This window comes from Saccharomycopsis crataegensis (assembly GCF_037102585.1).
Source record: "Saccharomycopsis crataegensis DNA, jcf7180000000073, whole genome shotgun sequence".
NCBI classification, from domain to species: domain Eukaryota; kingdom Fungi; phylum Ascomycota; class Saccharomycetes; order Ascoideales; family Saccharomycopsidaceae; genus Saccharomycopsis; species Saccharomycopsis crataegensis.
In genome coordinates this window covers 67,562-87,217 of record NW_027043820.1, presented here as the reverse complement: position 1 = coordinate 87,217, position 19,656 = coordinate 67,562, and the positions used below count along the sequence as shown (strand labels likewise).

The 19,656-nt window shown below is 38.4% G+C and overlaps 7 protein-coding genes across 7 annotated transcripts; 3 read left to right on the top strand and 4 right to left on the bottom strand. All coding sequences in view use genetic code 12, as the record gives it.

The window, feature by feature from the left end:
- Positions 1-926: 926 nt before the first annotated feature.
- PFY1 (profilin) lies at positions 927-1,688 on the bottom strand (the record flags this gene model as incomplete). The annotated part of the gene is made up of 2 exons (XM_064994510.1): positions 927-1,294; positions 1,676-1,688. 2 exons carry the CDS (start codon positions 1,686-1,688, stop codon positions 927-929), a joined length of 381 nt encoding a protein of 126 aa, XP_064850582.1.
- A 363-nt stretch (positions 1,689-2,051) lies between these two features.
- BCS1 (bifunctional AAA family ATPase chaperone/translocase BCS1) lies at positions 2,052-3,491 on the bottom strand (the record flags this gene model as incomplete). Its single annotated transcript, XM_064994509.1, has 1 exon — positions 2,052-3,491. The coding sequence occupies one exon, from the start codon at positions 3,489-3,491 to the stop codon at positions 2,052-2,054; it is 1,440 nt and encodes a 479-aa protein (XP_064850581.1).
- Positions 3,492-4,824: 1,333 nt separating this feature from the next.
- DASC09_009050 (uncharacterized protein) lies at positions 4,825-6,555 on the top strand (the record flags this gene model as incomplete). Its single annotated transcript, XM_064994508.1, has 3 exons — positions 4,825-4,880; positions 5,007-5,369; positions 5,943-6,555. 3 exons carry the CDS (start codon positions 4,825-4,827, stop codon positions 6,553-6,555), a joined length of 1,032 nt encoding a protein of 343 aa, XP_064850580.1.
- Positions 6,556-7,144: 589 nt separating this feature from the next.
- DASC09_009040 (uncharacterized protein) lies at positions 7,145-9,693 on the top strand (the record flags this gene model as incomplete). The annotated part of the gene is made up of 2 exons (XM_064994507.1): positions 7,145-7,293; positions 7,353-9,693. 2 exons carry the CDS (start codon positions 7,145-7,147, stop codon positions 9,691-9,693), a joined length of 2,490 nt encoding a protein of 829 aa, XP_064850579.1.
- Positions 9,694-10,402: 709 nt separating this feature from the next.
- Positions 10,403-12,619, bottom strand: NCL1 (tRNA (cytosine-C5-)-methyltransferase; the record flags this gene model as incomplete). Its single annotated transcript, XM_064994506.1, has 1 exon — positions 10,403-12,619. The coding sequence occupies one exon, from the start codon at positions 12,617-12,619 to the stop codon at positions 10,403-10,405; it is 2,217 nt and encodes a 738-aa protein (XP_064850578.1).
- Positions 12,620-13,359: 740 nt separating this feature from the next.
- On the top strand, positions 13,360-16,797 carry DASC09_009020 (Bni4 protein; the record flags this gene model as incomplete). Its single annotated transcript, XM_064994505.1, has 1 exon — positions 13,360-16,797. One exon carries the CDS (start codon positions 13,360-13,362, stop codon positions 16,795-16,797), a length of 3,438 nt encoding a protein of 1,145 aa, XP_064850577.1.
- An 836-nt stretch (positions 16,798-17,633) lies between these two features.
- On the bottom strand, positions 17,634-18,998 carry DASC09_009010 (medium-chain fatty acid ethyl ester synthase/esterase; the record flags this gene model as incomplete). Its single annotated transcript, XM_064994504.1, has 1 exon — positions 17,634-18,998. The coding sequence occupies one exon, from the start codon at positions 18,996-18,998 to the stop codon at positions 17,634-17,636; it is 1,365 nt and encodes a 454-aa protein (XP_064850576.1).
- Between the last annotated feature and the right edge of the window lie 658 nt (positions 18,999-19,656).

Here is a 19,656-nt window from a genome sequence, read left to right as displayed (position 1 = left end):
ATTCAGTCGTCAATCCATCTGTTTGGGTTCTCTTCTCTTCTTTTATTACAAGTGGAAAAAAAAAATCCCACAAAAAAAAAAAAGGAAAAATACTACCTCAATATTATATATATATTATATATTACATATATTATATTATTATTATTATTATTATTATTATTATTAGTATTATTATTATATCATTATTATTATTATTATTATTATTATTATTATTATTATTATTATTATTATTATTATTATTATTATCATTATTATTATTATTATTATTATTATTATTATTATTATTATTATTATTATTATTATTATTATTATTATCATTATCATCATTATTATTATCACTAACATAACACCGGTGTTCTGATCACCAATTGTGATTGTAATGGCATTCCTCTGGAAACCATTCAGTGACAAATCAAATGCAAATTAGTCTGCAAATACAATTGGTAAATATTGAAAAAAAAAAGATAATATATGAGCCAATATATATATATATATCTCATCAAAAGATTCTTCAGCAATAACGAGCAAACAAATATATATAGGCATTTATTTATTCAAATAAAACAAATTATAAGAAAATGGATAAAAAAAAATTAAAAAAAAAAAAAGCTTTGAGAAAACCAGTAAAAAAAGATCAACAGTAGTACTAGAGCAGATGAATAACTCCATGCAAATTTCAAACACAAAATCAAAAAAAAAAAAAAGGAAAGCTTGACTATTTTGAGGTCCAAGTTCCATTCTATATTCCTTTGGATCATCCAAGAAACAATTAAAAAAAAAAGAAGAAAAAAAAAGAAAGAAAATAGGAGCAAAAAAAAAAACGATATAATGCCATCATTTCCTCATCAATGGCATGACTGACAATCCAATCAAAATTAGTGTTTCCCAAATCATATGTATTCTTTTTTTTTTTTTTAATTATCCATTTAGTAGTTGACACTGATCAAGTAATCGGCCAATTGCTCAACCACCTTGGTAGCATCACCTGGTTGGACCCCTTCTGGGTAATGGCCAACCAAAATGGCTTGCTTGGTCTTGACACAAATCAAACCGCTCTTTTCTTGTCTACCGTAAATACTACGTTCGTCGGCTTTGATCAAAAAGTACTTTTCACCCTTGACATGGAGACCTTTAGATTGCAAGATTTCTGGGCTTTGGAAACCTTTGGCGATTTCTTGGATTTCGGTCGAGTAAAGACCAAGGGCGTTGGATTCGGCCCAGACTGAATCACCAGCAGCCGAATAGATAGCGGCCTTGTCGACAAAAGAGGTGGCGATCAAGTTATCAGTGTATGCTAGAAATTGACAATGGTTAGTGATTGAATGGGATGTTGAAATGAATAGAAAAAAAAAAAAAAAAGGAAATTGAATTTGCCATCATCAGCTTATGACTCGCCAAAGGACTTCAAATCATCAATACACATAATATATCATCAGTGTTGATAATTATTTGGCACATTATATTTGCTTCTAAAGCATCCACAGTAATACTCCTGTAAAATAACACCGATCAGCCACCAGGCCCAATGGAGGAGAAGGGGAGGCGGGGGAGGTTGAGGATGATCCCAATTCCTACAACTTGCCAAATGTCAAAATCCCCAAAAACCATAAACGACAACGACAAGAATTGCAATACTTTTTGTCAATCTGCTTTTGCCAATGTGAATAGAACATACCTTGCCATGACATGGTGAATAGGTTGTGAATAGTCTAATATAAATTGAAGGTTGCAGAAGAGAACAATGCCTTTATTATAATAATGTGTTGGGTGTCCCTGGGATCGATCGCACACACACTCTCACACACTCACCTTCGACTTTTTTTGGTTTCATAATCATCATCGGTTACCCGGTATTTGTATGCCCATAAACTGCGCCGTTATTCATTCATTCATCTAACTATAGTTACTATATATAGTCATAGATAATCATCTACAAATATGGCTGGAATACTTTAATAATAAGAAAAAAAAACTCTAGTAAACCTCATACATATCATTTATTTACAATCTATACTAAAACATCCACCAGGTCATTCATTCTAATACAATCTCTAAAACTCTTGAATGGTGTTATTGAGACTCAGAACCATTCTAATTGCCCCATGGGGATCCATCTTATTATGTACAAACAACCCTTGTAACTGTGCCGTGCTCACCTTGATTCTCAACTCCCTGACTTTTTCCAAGAACTCGTTCCTCAATTTGTCGGCATTTTCCGCTTCACCGTAGAATCTCATAAACATCTGCGACATCTGCCATTCCGAAGCATTATCAATCAACACTTTGTAATCGACTCTTCCTGGTCTCAAGATTGCCGGATCCAACTTCTCTGGATGGTTGGTGGTCATAAACGTGATCATTTCTTCTGCCGAAGCCACCCCATCAATGGCATTAAGCAACCCACTAAAAGTGATCCCCATCGCCCCTTGGTCTTTATTCTGTTGTCTTTTGGTGAACGCCGCATCAATATCCTCGAGTAACAATATCGATCTTTGAGGAATATTGTTGATCAAATGGTTGAGTCTATCATCGGTCAAGTTCGCTTCACTAAGATTCAAAATACAAATATTGTAATCTAAAGACCCGGCAAGGGCTTGAATGAAACTGGTTTTCCCACTACCTGGAGGACCATAGAGTAAGTACCCACGACGATACGGAATCCCCCGCTGGAAATACCATTGACCACTTTTCAAGAAATCCATGACATCATCAACGATCCCTTGTTTGATTCCATTATCAAGAATCACACTCTCGAGTAATCTTTTGCGTCTAGGTTTCCCGAACGGTCTCCATTCCGGCCCCCATGAGGTGTAAATCACGGTTTTCCCCTCTTGACTCTTTAGGGCCAAAGTTTTCGCTTCGTTCAACATTTCATAAAACAAGTTACGATCACGGTACAACGTGGTCAAAGTGACGGTTTCGAACGGGGTACCGCTGGTCATGTCGATCAATTTCCCCGATCTTTCTCTTTTCACAAACATGTACGCCCCTTTATACTTGATGAAATGGTTGCCGGGACCAGGCACGAGGCTGAAATTCGTGGTGATCGAGCCATTATCGTGTTGGACATAGTTGGTCTCGACACTCAAATGACGCGACAGACGTTGCTTGTACTTGGACATCCATTCAAGAAACCAGAGGTACAGCTTATCCTTCAGAGGGATTTCTAAATCCACAAGCAACTGACGGTAAACAAACAGCGACGCCTTGACGGTCCCCAGCCTAATAAGTGCAAGCCCGGTCCCAAGCAACATGAGCCCCCCACCGGCAGCAAAGTAAGGGTTAGCAGTCACTGCTTCATCAAATAGTTTTCTGAGTGTCCCTTTTGGTTCATTGGATACTTCGGTGACCGAGGTTGAATTATCATTATTATTATTATTATTATTATTATTATTATTATCATTGGCTGGTGGTGGATTAGTGAGAGACCCGTTGAAAGATCCATTGTTGCTATTACCTCCTCCAGGAGGAGGACCAAACGCCGAGAACATATTGTATAGATTTGGTTAATTCCAGACAATATCGTGACGGTACAGTACACTTACCGAGATAGTCCTATATAATTTATTGTTAGTGTTGTGGTGATTTGGAAAATTTTGGTAGTCCCAATCTCCCACGATGGTGGCTCCCGTGTGCATCTACACGTGATGATATAATGTAATATTATCTTATATACCCAACACCCTTTTGTTAAACTTGGCTCTTATAAACTTCGTAACTTTTACACTTTGTTTTTTTATTATTTTATTACAGCATTTATGCTTACTTTAACAATTTATTTCATTTTTTTTTTATTCGATACAGCCTTCACTAGGTTGGATTATAATATAAGACCCCCAATCGGTCGATTAAACATGAGACACAACTTATATTTGCAAAGACACCGCAATAGCTACAAGCGAGTCCTGGTATTGAAAATGAATGCTTTATATTTATACTTTAAGCTTATTACTACGTACTTGTAGTGGGCCAGAGTCCTCTTATATAGTTCGATGGAAGCCTCGGGCCTCCTATTTTAGGAGGCACAGTTTACTACTGTCGGGTGCTTTGCTTCCATTATGATAATCTGAGGCTATCAGTAATAATCAGGTCATTGGTATTGGTAGCTGAACTCACTAAATTAATTACAGGATTTAGCAATCATGTGGAAACGGCTTTACTTGAGGGAACAGTTCCTGATTTTCGTCCTTCAGTGGATGCATCAGCACAAGGATTAGATTGATCATCAATTACGAGTTGTTCTTGTTTGAACTCGATAAGTAGAAGCCCCTTAACATTCCTTATCCCGACACAGAGTATCATAAGGAAAGTCGAGGACTCTACCTAGTGGTAAAGATAATTGGCTCAGATTTAGGCATAGTATGATGTGCAGTTTGCAGTGCAATAGGAACGTCGTTCGTCAACAACTATTGTAACGCTAACCTATCCATTGGTCAATGATTAGGTCCACAGCAAAACTATAGTTGTGGTCCCTACCGAAAAAAAAAAAAAAAAAACCTTTCACAGAAAGCTCCTAACAATATGTTGCTGACTATTGCCCCAGTTTCCTGACTTGCTTGTAGGACTTTTACCAGTACTAACTAATTACAGTCTCTGACCAGCAATCCAGCAAAGTCGGAGTAATCCAGTATCATTACCATACATAGGATTGCTTGAAGGCGTAGCTTAGATACTTCCGTCATGGTATATTCTAATAACTGGGCCAAATGATATACACAATTTATTTCCTTCTCAATTTTGACACATTTGTTGCTGAATATGAAGCGGTAATTACTCTTTCTTCTTTTTTATTTTATCTTGACAAAGCATTTCATAAACTTGAAAATGAGTGACCAACAAGATGCTAGTGCCGATAATGGTGATGATGTTATTGATGACAAGTACGGACCAACAGTAGAGGATATCATTGGCGCTTATGGTGGTGATAGAACAAAGAGATTTGTTGAAGCTATTCGCAATAGAAAAAATCCTTGGGCAAAATCAAAATTATGATGTACTATCCTCAGATATTTCCCTACATCATATTACTTTCCTGATACCAGGATCAGAACGGGAACTGCCAATCCAAAAGGAAGCACAAGTAGCAGGTTCTATTCTCATGTTGGGAAAGAGATCAATATTCTTGAAGCTACGGCAATGGATGAGGAAGATATTAAATCGAATTTCAATGAGGCGATAAATTCCATCAATGATGATCCAGCAAGCGAAACTAACTCACAATTATCCACTTGCTTGTTTGCTTCTTTTGGCAAGAAAACAAGAGGGTACCCATCAAGGAATGAGAAGGAAACTACATTTCTATCAAGTGTTTATGACTTTTTCATTAAACCCTGTGAAGATATCTTGACGTTTATTTTGGCAGAAGATTTGTATGAAGCGCCTTATATAACTATACTGGCCACACTATGGGGAAAAGAGGCGAGATTACTGTTACATCCTGGCATCCCAATATTCCAATACGATGGAAAAAAACATTTTTGTTGGTGAGGTTAAACGCCCAAGCATTGGCAATGTTGTTTCTTTTTTGGACAATTTAGCTGCTGAAGACCTTGGTGAGTCTACACTGAACAATCAAAGAAAAAGAAAAAATTAAGATAAGGAACCGAACAATGCAGCGTCCAAGACGATATTGAGGCAAGTTACCACTTATATGTTGCTCTCCAACACACCAATTGGTATTTTAACGGATAGCTACACCTATTTTTTTTTTAAAAATACCTGATTTTGACAATACGGACCATGTCTTCGATTTGAAATTGGAGTATTGTTAAACCAAATCACGCAGCTCGCTTCAAACAACAGGACCAATGTCATCATGCAGCGCATTCATTGCGCTAGTTTACAGGGAGCTCTACAAACCCCAACATGATGAAAAGAAAACTCAAAAGTATATTGATAACTCCATCATGATGCACAAAGATTATATCATATCTTTTTTCAAGCCAAAAGAAATTGAGAAGTTTAGGAAGTTCTGTGTCACGAAAACTGGCAAGCTTGCCAAAAAAAGCATTACTAAAATGTCGCTTAAAAAATCTATTGAAAGTGAAACTCTTCAATTGTTTTCCATCAAAAATCAATTCTAATGAAAATGATGCTGCGAGAAAAATCCAGACAGGGTTTGCTAAGAATTCTCAAGTATTGAAACTAAGTGCTCAAGAAATACGAGAAGCAGGTATCCAAGTTCCAAATGATCCCGAAAAAGTCTATGTTATCAAGGTTTTTGATCCTAATATGGTCAGCATAAATCTCAATATGTACATGCCCTATAAAGAAGTTAAGAAAAAGATGACAACTCATTTCAATAATGAGCTACTTTCGTATTCTGCTATCCAAATCCAAAATAAACATCACAAACCTGATGAGCAGATCAATAAACCTGATATTTATCAATTTGGATTTTTTAAAATTTGCCTAAAAGGAAATGATCTTTTAAAGGATGCAGAAAGTGAAGACTTATATGTGGCAAGTGGGCCTGGGTTTATTATGGAAGAGTTGTCCCTAAAACCTGACATGGAGGATGACTTCATAGATGAGAGCGACCGTGCATCAGAATAATGGAAACTCCAAAGCTAGTTAATTTTTCTACATTTAATATTTTCTATGTCACAGTTTTTATTAGTTTATTTGATTTATATTTATCTTGAAATTTCATTCTAAACTAATGCTGATATAATCATTATGAAGGTTTTCAAAACTTTCGTTTATACTCTTTTGCTCAATAAGCAGGGCGCATCAAGTATTCTTGACAGTCTAGAGGCGACCATCTCTTGGTGTGTTTATACCCTCTTTTTTCCCCACTGTATTTGCATTGCTATTTATATCAGAAGCATCATGGTGCACATCAACATTATTAATAGTTTTAATCTGATGTAGTCGATTCATTTATATTCAAGCTAGAAAGCAGTCTTTTTTTTTTTTTGTTTTTTGTTAGTTGAGAGAGGAATTTATTTACGTATCTAAATAAAATTTTTATTTCCAACAATTAATATCTTACTTGATATTTAAAAGAAAAAGGACTTATTTTTTAACTTATTACTATCGTTTACTATTGAATCTAACAAAGACTGTATCGATCATTTCATTGCACTCTACACGTTAGTAAATATGTATCCATGCGTAGTTCTCAGCACTTACCCTACAAAATATGGTTTTCTCCCCCGACACGTTGGTGCTCATCTCATCGCGCCGTTTTGTTATCAGTTGGGGTCTCTTCGCATCAAACACACACACCAGATCATCCAATTACACCCTTCCAATGCCTTCTGGTAACGACCCTACACGCATCCTCAAATCGTATGTCAATCAATAACACTGTTTTTTCTTTTTTCCATTGCTAACTATTCGGAATCTAGCCCAGCCTCACCGCGTAAGGGTACGCCTGCCCTGGCTTGGAAGAAGATGAAGACAACCGTGTCTTCGATCTCTATCCACCCTCAATCCTCAAATACATCTTCATTGGTATCCTCAACTGACTCTCAGGAACGTATTATTGAATTCGGATCCAATGGAGAATTGTTTATAGCTTATAAACACACAATTGAAGTCTGGGATTGGGTTCCGTCTCCTGCTGATAGTCTGAATCCCAATATTGACAAGGCGGGTGGCACGCTATTTCTTGTCGCCAGTAAAAGAATCTCTCCAAAAGTTACTAAGTCCCCTACTCCTAGCGTGGCGTCATTAAATGTTAATTCCAGTCATGCCAATTTTGGTAATGGTGGTGATAGTAATCATGATTTCCAGATTGCCAGTGTCAAACCATTGAATTGTTATCGGGCTTATGGATACTACGTGGTAGTGATTTGTATTAAACAGCATGGGGATCACTATTTCCAACTCCATTCGATGGGCCAAGGACCTTTAATAGAAGAACCGCTTGTGTTGCCGCCATCTTCGCTTGGAGGGTTTCCTTATACTTTCAAAAACACTACAGAGTTCTTCATCATTGGGAGTAATGAAGGATGCGTGTCAATCTTCAACAAGAAAAATAACCAAATCATGGGGAATATGAACATCCAATGCAAGGTTTTTGATGGCAAACCGTTGGTCGACGTTAGTGGGAGGTGGTTAGCATACGTGCCAAGTAACACCAAAGAAATTGTCTCGAGTTTTAAGAAATTGCAGAAAAAGAAGAAAGTTAAAAAAAAAGGACCTGATGTTTATGAGCTGAAAGAAGAAGACTTAGAACTTGATGTTACTCCGTTGAAATTGCCTGTTTCCGGTCCTTTACTTGATAGATTACTAAAATCGCTTAGTTCAACAGCCATTGATGGGGCACTTAAACTCTCGGAACTTGGGGCTAATAAAGTCAAATCGTATCTAGGACAAACTGCGGCGGACGAGTTTCCAGAAAATTCGAAAAATGTCAAAGAATCGGTGCTCAATTTTATAAATTCCGGTAATCGTCTGCTAAAAAGAGACCTTGCGAGCTCCCAGTTTATTGTGATTTTAGATCTTAATACTGAACAACCAGTAGCGGTGTTCTCGCCTCCAGGGGGCACTAATGGTATTTCGAATTTGTCACTTTCACCTTATGACACTCATTTGGCCACCGTAAACGCCAGAGGTGACAGTGTTTATGTTTGGGATTTGGCACGCATGCCAACCGAGATCTCCCTTGTGGCAAAACATAGTCGAGGAAGAACACCATCGTCAATAGATCAAATATTATGGAACACTGGTGACTCGGCCATTGGGATTATTACACGAACTTCGGGGTCGTTACATTGGTTTGCTAATTATGTAAATTCATATTGGATATTATCAGGGCTTAAGGCCTCAAAACTCAGTTTGGGTCCAAAGTTAGCCCAATTAGCGACCACGGTGATTCCTAGACCGTTGCATGAATCACTTGTCGCAAGTTGTATTTTGTCAATTGATCAAACATTGGGCACCCTAGTGGTGGTTTCTCCAAATGATGGGAGCGTGGCTTGGAAATACAGTATTCCAACTAAACCAATATCGTTATTACCAGAATACTTGTCTTCTAGTACGGTCGAGGAGATAAAATCCCATAAACTGTTGATCGATATCCAATCACATGCTTTCGAGGACTCGCTGAAATTCTTCCATGCCCAAGATCCGCTTAGTCGAATTGAACTTGAAACAAGTGATTTATTGGCCAGCACTAGTCCACTTTACCAAAGCCGGGCAGTACAATTTGGCACCTACAACTTCAAACAATGGAAGGCAAGAGGTAGTTTCCGGCATGAAGAAGACTTATACATCACTATGGAACCCCTTGATTCTACAGGAGTTTATAAGGGATGCAAACCAGTGACGACGACAAAAACTCCGATTGACACCCCTGTCAGTGGTAAAAAGAAACCAATATCCCGCCGTGGGTCACTGAAACGAGGCACTCCATCTCCTGGCCCGGCGGCCACTCCTCCGCCAATTAGTGAGGAGGTTAATAATCTTACCAATGATGATCCTAATCTTTTCAGAAAGAACTATGAGGTATTCGCCCGGGGTTTCACGGTTGACGTTTTCCAATTTGGTCGAGGCACTGGGCTACCGGTATTCTCAGGACTGATGCAAAATGATCTGGGGGTATTTGAAGATAGCAGTGAAGAAACAGAAGAGAATAGCGAGAAACTTGGGGTGGAGAATTTACGACATGCGATGGAAAACATGTTGGTGAAAGAGGTCGATGTTCAGCAACGACAGGAGGATCTGGTAGTGACGATTTGTTGATACAGTAGAAGATTCAACAAAAAATATTATATTGAAATGCTCAGATAGCAAAGCAGTACTGGTAGCTACACTGGAAATTTGCAAGACCAGAGTGATGTTGGAATGGGCCCATTTTTTTATCACTTTTTCTCTTTTTATCTTAAAATGAAATGAAATTCCATTTTCCTTTTTTTTTTTTTTTTTAGCCAACGTTATTTTTTAGATTGATATTATAAGAAGTAAAGACAGTTGATTAGTTTTGTTAATGATATTTTGTCTTATATAATGTTATGTATTGTGGGTTTTTTTTGATGCATGTTTTCGAGGTCTTGAGGATGCTCAAAATATTCAAAACAAAAAAGCAAAAAAAAAAGTTTATTGAATTATATATTCTCATAAATATATCAAAATAAATTAATATTTTTCTAGAAAAATAAAGAACTCCTCCATTATCTATAATTATTTGTCTCCTGGATTTAGTTGCTTTACATGTTGCAGACATTTTTTTTTCATTTTATGTTAACAAACGACCTATAAAAATCACTTATATTCTAATAAACTATTATACAATCAACCTTGAGCCATGATAATGGAAAGAGATGTGATGTGTTTCTAATTATAGGAACCATATTGCTTTTTAGAAGAGGAAGACAAAACAAAATGACAAAAAAAAAAAGTATAAATAGGTACAAAAAAGGTTGAAAGAAAAAAGTACGATAAGGGTTATTAATCAGGCTTCGTTATTGGAAGATTCAGGTTCCTTGGATTCTGCTTCCTTAGTTTCTGGTTCTTTAGCAGCATCAGCTTGAGGTTCTGATTCCTTAGATTCTTCCGATTTACCCACGACAATTCTCGAGTTATGACCACTAGCATCTTGCTTATAAGTAGTATTCTTATCAGTTTCAATACCAAAGATACGGTACAACAATTCGAAAGTATCGTGCTTGTTCAACATCAAGTTGATATTAGTTTTACCCTTCCACACTGGCAAAAAGATATCTTCGCCATCTGGTCTCAAGACATTCAAGAAACAACAACCTTCTTCATCCACTTGGGACATTTGATCATAAAAGCTTTGACTCAATTCCTTCATTGCAGTCATACTTGGGAAAGTTTCCATGAGCAAACTCTTGAGGACTTCCAATTCTTTGAGTTCGATCATCCGGGCATTACCCAAGAATGGCTTCAACACCACGAGAGACTCACTTTGTAATCTCCAGAGGGCTTCAGTAGAACGGGTGGATTTTTGAGAGACAAACAATTTGATCCCACTATGAATGAACTTGAGTCTACTTTCGTTGACAGTCAAGATTTGCTTGATCACTGGGGCGACAAAGTAGATCGATCTGATTGGTTCCCCAGTGGCATTACGCACCAAACAAGAGTGTTTTGGGAAATCATCGCTCACAGAATAGAAAGACCAACACTTCTTGAGGATCGGGTTGGATTCAGGGATGAAAATAAATGGTTCTTCATTGGCGTCTCTTGGTAAACGATGCTTTTGTTGCTTTTCTGACATGGTTGGCACCGGAGTGACCTTGACTTCTTCTTCTTGGACTTTTTGCTTCTTGTTTGGTTCTTCTTCAGCAACGGCTTCGGTAGTGGTAGTGGTAGAGTCAGCAGCTTCTTCAATAGTTCTCTTTTTAGTGTCAACTGGCTTGGCTTCAGGTTCATCAACCACTTTTTCCAAAACCGCAATGAAGAAACCCCCGGTGTTTTGCAAATGAGGATAAACTCTGACCGCATATTCCAAATGAAGATCTTCAGCTTCAGCAGCGGATGGTGGGAACACGGTAGTTGGGACCTTGTTATCAACAGGGTTTTCGGCTTGTTTCTTCTCTAATTCTTCAACGTTAGCAAGTTCTTCACCTTTTTTGTTCAACACTTTCCAAGAACTAACCCCGTCTCTTCTGACCAATCCTGGCAATTCGTTAGAAACATTGACCAATCTGATTTTACCTTCGAATTTTTTCAACGCGGCGGTGATGACGGCTTCGTTTTCCACCGGGTTAAGAGAGCAAGTAGAGTACACCAAACGTCCGCCAGGTTTCAAGTATTGGATCCCTCTGGTCAAGATGTTCAATTGCAAAGTGTGCAACCCTAAAGCATTCCCAATGGTCCAGTCTCTCCAAACATTAATGTTCTTACGCATGGTGGCATCCCCGGTACATGGGACGTCACACAAGATACGGTCAAATTTGACGTATGGCCCGTCTGGCTGTAATCTGAACTTTGGTAACATTTGGCCATCGTGGTTGATCACCACGAAATTTGGGGAGTTAAGACGTTTGACTTGATGGACCAACATGTGGGATCTTCTGTAATCTGAGTCGTTGGCGACGACAAACCCGGTAGGGATGGAATCTTCACAGTTTTCGTGAAGTTTTTCCACAAGTTGTGCGGTCTTGGAACCAGGAGCCGCACACATATCCAAAACGTAATGGTGAGGTTGGACATCAAGAAGTAATGGAGGAATCATCGACACTGCTTCTTGACGAGAAATGTTACCGACTTCAGTTTCGACAACAAGAAAACGTTGGGTCTTTTGGAACGCTTCGTTTTTCTTCATCACCCCTTTTGGAATATTCAATTGCCATGCTAATTCGTTAGGATACCATTTCATTGGCTTAGGAGGTTCAAGAGATGCCAATTCTTCGGTGGTAATATTGAGAGATTTTTCATCGACGTTGGACAAGATTGGCACGTGCTTTTCTTTGAACATTTGTTTGATTTCATTTTGATGGCTTCTAGAACCGGTGATTCTGAAGGTCAATGGGAGTTGTTTTTGGCAGTAAGATTTGAAACTGTCCCATTCATCGTCGTTGATCAACCCTTGGGTTTTGTAGTACGATTCCCACTTTTCGTTTTCCTTGGCCACTTCGACCCAGTTGGAGGCTCCTCTTTTACCGAAGGACTTCTTTCCTCCTCTATTATTTCTTTTTCCCATTATATATATATTATATTATAGTATAGTATAGTATAGTATAGTATAGTACAGTATATATATACGATATGAATTTTTCACTTATCAAAGGCGAAGAGGAAAAAAAAAAAATTTTTTTGGCGTAATTTTCTCACCTGTCACGTGGACACTGACTAAAAAAACAAAAAGAGGCGGAGAGAACTGGCTGTTGTCATTTCTCCGGGTGTTTTATATGCCATACGTTGTGTTATCTTGTGTGATATATAGCATCTATATTATATATATTGTAGAGCACACCTTCCATAGTAGTACCAGCACATATACCGCGTAAAAAGACCGCCGAAAGGGGGTGATAAGCCACGAGACTCCCGCAAAAACACCCACAAAAAGGCACAAAAAAAGGAAGAAAAAAAAAGAAATTTCGAAAAACTTTCCAGCGATTTTTTAAAGAACAACACACAACTTATCGTTGTTATTATTGTTATTATATATATATTGTTATATATATACTATTGTATATGCGGATATAACACACACTCCACAACAACCACTACCACCGCTGCCTCCTGCTGCTAGTACTCACTACTAGCACGTTCCTCCTACCCCCTGTTCCTTGAGGCCCATTCGCTGTCCTATACACATATATATGTCATAAGTTTGCTTCTCTGTGTGTTGTGTTGTCCCGTTAACAGTACTAGTACTATCATTCCCCTCCCCTCCCATCATCAGCATTCTTCTGTGTCCTTGTTCTTCTTTCTCTCACAATGACTTCAGTATCCGCAGCCACCCCTTTACAAGAACACCATCATCCGTCATCGTCTGATCAGCCATCTTCCGACGAGATCTTGTTTGATACCAGCCAATCTTTCGCAAAAGGCATCAGAGACCAGCTAAAAAACCATCCCAGATCACCACCGTCCGGGTCTTTCTCCTCTTCCACTTGTTCATTATCCAACGAGAAATCAAATGATCCAGCGCTTTTGAAAATCACCAGTAATAGCTCATTTACATCCCATCATAAAACAACCAGCATCGTATCAGCAGATCAATTGTCTTTCAAAACCGCGAATGAAGAGGATCATCAACACTCAGTTGATAACACAATAAAAGAATCGTCATCTACCACTAGTGAAAATAATCATGATAAATCATCTAAAGATCCTCAACAAAATAATAAATCAACACCTCCTTCCACCAAAGATTCTAAACCATCCTTCACTTTAAGCAACTCGTCAATTAAAAGATCTGGCTCGCTTATCGGCGTGTCTACTGCATCAATTTCTGTTGCCGCGGCAGTCGCCACCACCACTACCACTAATGCCATAGGAACCCTTAGCAGGAATGACAGCACAGCCAAAGAGGTGGTAACTGCTGCTAAAAATCACCAGCGGCAACAATCCTCGGCCTCAGAATTCACCGAAGATTTCGGTAAAGTTGCTGATCAAAAATGGAAAAGAAAACCTCCAGCAACCGTTTACAAAGAAGAAGATGATGAAGAAGAAGCGAAAAAACCCTCGTCAGCACCACCAGTGGCTGTTATCCAAAAATCTAATCTTCAGCCAACTATTCCTAAGATTGCGACTGCTCCTAGTACTACTACTACTACTTCTCCTACAAAATCTTCTGCTAAAATAAATAGAAGGTCATTTTTCGGTTTTGGCAACAAACCAACCCAAACTTCTATTTCGGATCCCGTTCTCATAACTGATAACTCCAACATTAGTGACTCGAAGCTACAAGTTCCTGAAGCTTTACAAACAATTCAGCAACAGCAAAAACAATTGTTTGGGGACGTGCCAAAAAATTATATCCCAACCCAAAATCAAAATACCCCAAGCGCCACCACCATTGACAATAGCAGTAACAACACTACGCCAAAGAATAAGAATACCAACGCTAACTTGTCAGTTAACGACACTCCAACCAAATCAAAAAGGTTTTCAAGACTCCCATCTCGGAAACCTTCCCTGGCATCGCTTTTCACTACTTACACCGCTTCTTCTAATACCAGTACCGCCAACAACAACAATACGCATTCATCATCGGCGCTCCAGCCAGCGAAAAAAAGTAGCTCATTGAAATCATTTTTCAAGTACAAAAAGTCGATGTCCACTAACAATCTTAATTCTTCACTTCGGGCGAATCAACAACCAAGTTCTAACCATCTTAAATCAGCCTCGAATTTGGATCTCCATGCAGCATACCGTAATGGTCAATCCAATGGTTATGGCGGTGATTCTTATTCGATGATGTCACTTTCTATGGATTCTCGATCGATTTCTTCTAACGCCACTACAAGAACCTCAATCTCTACTTTCAAAAAACAAATTTTGAACAAGTTTAGATCAAAAAATAATACTCAAAGTTCTGGATCCAGCGTCTTCACCTTCAAGAAAAACAGCAACGACTCTCGCAAGAGTAGAGTCGACAATACTGATGCTACCAGTATCCGTACGTCTAATACCGCAAATTTCAATTATGCTATTAGTAATATGGCAAAACAAAATCAAGAAAACAATAGCAACAATGAGCCATCAATTGTCATAAATGGAGTGGATGATTCCGGATTCTGTACTCCAAAAAAGACTTCAGGTAGCGTTAATGAATCTTTTGGCGATTCGACCATCAAGAGAGACATGACTAGTCCGTTATCTACCGGTAGTGAAGATACTTCTAAAAAACCATCAGTTTCTATACCAGCGGATCTTTCTGGAACTGCTGATAACGAAGTCACCACTGAATCCCTTCTTTCACCAGAACTCAAGAATTTTGATGAAGGGGACATACTATTCCCTAAATCCCTTGACCTCAAAGAAGTAAATAACATAGTTTCTATTGAGCGGAAACTCAGTACCAAAAGGGCCGACTCGGTGCGCAAGAATCGCAACAGTATTGAGGTGAAGGCTAAAGAAGGTGGCATGACCGTGGAAATTGGCAAAGAAGTCAACGAACCAAACGCTGGAGGTTTAAAAAAAACTAACTCGATACTAAAGAAGAAGGCGACTGGAAAAGAAAAGGACTTGGAAAATGATGTTATCCAGGAAGTTAGCAAGGAAGATAGTTTTGCCGAAGATAAAATTGAAACCCCAAATGGTGATAGCGCCATCAAAGATGATGCCAAAAATTTTGAGCCTCCAGCTTCCCTTGCGGTGACTGGTTCTCATTCCAAGCATTCTTCTACCTCTTCTACTAGTGATTTTGGGATAAAATTTGAAGACAGCAATTTGGATCTTGACTTTACCGATTTCCAGCAAAATGGATCAGTTTATACCACTGACGATGTATCGTCTCGAAGTTTTGAGCTGAACGATGAGCTGGAACGTAATTTGCGGGCGGTTAACAGGAATGAAATCATCACTGCTGCTTCTAAACAGCAGGAACTCAATGAAAAATTGAATCGTGCCAAAGTTCCTGGTATCAATACTGGTAGTTCAAACCTTGCCAAGAATGTTCCTACCAGCAATAATAACTATACCAAAGTGGTTAATGACCAATCAGCGACTGCTCCGGTGAATCCAGGTGCTAAGAAACCACCAACCCAGGCTAATGGTAAGAGTAAAGGTGGTTTCATTAATAGTTTCAAGAATATTTATAATAGATCTTCTGAAAATGTCAATAAAGCGGCGTCATCACCACCATCGTCATCGTCATCTCCGCCTCCTGCATCCCAGGCACACCGTCCACAACCTCCAACAATTGAGGTTACTGATACCAATAATAGATATCAACAACAACAACAACAACAACAGTCGCCTTCTACCCCGCCAAATAAGAAACGATACAGTCATAGATCAACCTTAAGTAGCGGCAGCACCGTGAGTAGTCACTCTCAACATCAGTATGGACATAGACGTAACAATCTATCATCCAACTCATTCAACTCGATTGTTGGCGCCAGTCAACTGTCTCCTGCATCGTCTGGACAATCTCGGAGACTTGGCAACCATCCATACGGTGCGAGATCCAATAACAGTAGTAATATCTACCTTGGTAATAATGGTGGATCACACCGGGTGAAATTTTCATCAAGAATTATTCTTTATGAAACTTACAACGCTGATGATTATGACCGTCATCCAGAGATTGCCACTTGCAACCAGTTGACCCCTTTGTTGGCCCAACAAATCAGGGAAGAATTAAATACTTTCAAGGCACAAATGCCAATCCATGATGAAAGTAGATGCTATACTCATTTCTTCTAACGTTAAAAATAAAGAATGTGATTGTTATGATTGGATCAGCTGTTGGCTTTTCTTATTTTTAGAGTCGAGGTTGATTTAACGAATGCTGTTAGAATTGCATTCTGGCGAGTCTTTAGATTTTGTACCTCTTTTATGTTTTATCTCTTTTATGCTGCTTTAGTTCTTTATTTTCTTTTTTTTTTTTTCATTATTACTATTTCATTTTACTCATTTGCAATATTTTCTAGTTTGACTTTTTTCATGTTTTTTTTTTTTTTTGACGGACAAAGTTTGCACCCAAGCTTACACAAAGGAATCATCCATCATCCATTATATTCCTTCATGTTATGTCCTACGCCGTACCATATTTTTTGTCTTTTATTTGTTCATTTTTTTTTGTTTAAAAAATTACTGTCATCACCATTTAGATATACAATTATTTATGTATAAATGCACCCATTTGCTCATTCAATTATCTAGATTATTTTAAATTTCACCTATTATATGATGGAGCACACGCATTTTCATCTTTTTTAATTCTTTTGATATTGTTGTTCATTTTGTTTTGTTTTTTTTTTTTTTTTTTTTTCCAGTTTTCTCGAATGTCGTTGTTATAATTTTATTATTTATTGTGTTTTTATGCTTATCCAAAGACTTTCGTGGTATAATTTATAACTTTTAATGAATTTCTAGATAATAATATTAAGATGTTGTTTGCCGTAAATGTAAAAGTTCTCACTTTAAAAGATAATATTAAATGACGGGTATATGCAAAATCTAGGATGAAAATATCTAAAAGGATTTTTTTAAAAAAAAATATATTTATATAAACCATGTGTTGTTTGATTTCAATTATCTCAAACCCCAAACTGGTTCTTCTTTGATTGATATCCAATATTATCCACTGGTTTATTAGTATCAACAGTATTAATGAAGGTTTTAAAGATACTTGCAAGTTTCTTATTGACCCAAGATTCCCCCTTTGAATCAATGAACGCCAAATGTCCGCCCAAATCGGTTTCCACTTGGAGCAAATATGGGTTAGTCTTGATTTCTCTCACTGGTAAGTTGACCCCTACGCAAGGATCATCGATGGAATTGATGGCCACCACTGGGAAGGTGATTTCGTTAATAAAGTTCACTGGTGACGCTTTTCTATAATACTCGTAACTACTATTGAACCCAAACACTTTGGCGGTGAACGCGTCGTCGAAGTCGGATATGTGCTTTAGGGATTTCAAAGTTGGTTCATCGTATTTGACTCCCAATTCCGGGTGCTCAAGGGTATAAGGTTCCAATTCTGCCCGGTTATTCTTGACCAATCTTTTAAGGAACCCTAAGATCGCTGGTTCAAAGAGGTATTTCCCAGAATACGTATTTTGGATACGATAGTTGGAATCAATCATATCCCATGGTCCACCAATGGTGAACACCAATTGGATCTGATGATCGAGTCCACGCTTGGATTCTTCTGCTAAGTAATTCAAGATGGTCACACAACCAAAGGAGTACCCAGCAAGGAAGATTTTTCTATTAGGGTATAACTCGTTGAGTTCTTGGATCACCTCGCGTAAATCGTTAGTAGAGAACCCGCAAAACAATTCTGGGGTAGCGATTTTACTACGCGAGCATCCACGACAATTTAGCACCATGATTTCTTGGAAAAGTTTTTCTTCAGACACTTTGGTGACGTTAGTGATGAGATCTCTAATTAACGGTTCATGAGACCCCCCGCCTAATCCATGGATAATAATAAGCACGTTAGAATCGTCATTAATGTCACCTTTGGTTTTTTCGGCGATTTCCGCAGTGGATAAGAATCTTGTCCCTTTGTTTTGTCTAGGCCAGTTTTCTTTTAAATTTTCCACGGTCAAGGTAGCGAATTTATCCTTTTGTTCTTTGGTGACAGGAGTTGGCAACACGTAATCTACCGAGGCGATGCCCCCATCGGTGAATTCAAACACTCGTCTGCCGTAATGGACGTTTCTTTTGTCTCCAGTGTCGAAAGCTTTGTTAGATAATGCCATGGTTTGTAAGGTCCCGGAGAATGCGGTTAAAGAGGTGTAGAAATGGGATTTGTCAGGTATTGATTGGGATACTAAGCTTTGCAACGAGATCGAGTCTTTGGCTTTAGTAGGAAATTCGACGGTCGATTGGCCGTGGTGGTGGGTGCTGGTGGCTTTAATGCCCCAGCCTGAGATATTGAGAAAAGAGATCGACATGGTTGGTTATCTATCTGTCAATTAACCTATTGATAAGCGAGCGACAGTGTAAAATAGTTCGTGGATAAATTGCAAAAGTGAAAGAAAACGGCCACCACGAGAGTCGGTTGTTCGTTGTAGATCCGAGGGGCCGGTGGCCGGGTGAGCGATTTCCACTGGCGACTGGAAGGAGAAACACAGCCTGGCGTTGGCTATGATTAGCTGTGGTGATATTGCTGGCGATTGTGTAATATTTCATTGAGTCTCCGATGATGCATTATATCTGCTGCCAACGGGTGTGTATCTTGTCAGAGCTCAGCAGTGTATACGGGATGTCGACTGTTCAAATCAAGATCCCGTGATTACTAAAGTAACTTATCAAGTAAACGATCCATATAGCGTAAACTGAAACTATTTTGAACGTTTTTTTTTTTTTCAAAAACATTGGTTAAAGCTTTCAAACATTGCGCTAGAGCAACATAAAAGAGGAAAACCAGTAATGTTTCTATAGTTGGAAGAAGAAAAGAATCACCCTTCCCGTGTACCTATGGCAAGAGAGGGAAGTGTGCATTTCTCTCAGCATATGGTACACCTGTTTTCGGAGAAGAGAAGGGGAAGCTGGTATATTGCAAACATTTACTCACCACTATATTCATATACCATGGTTTATCTGTAACAA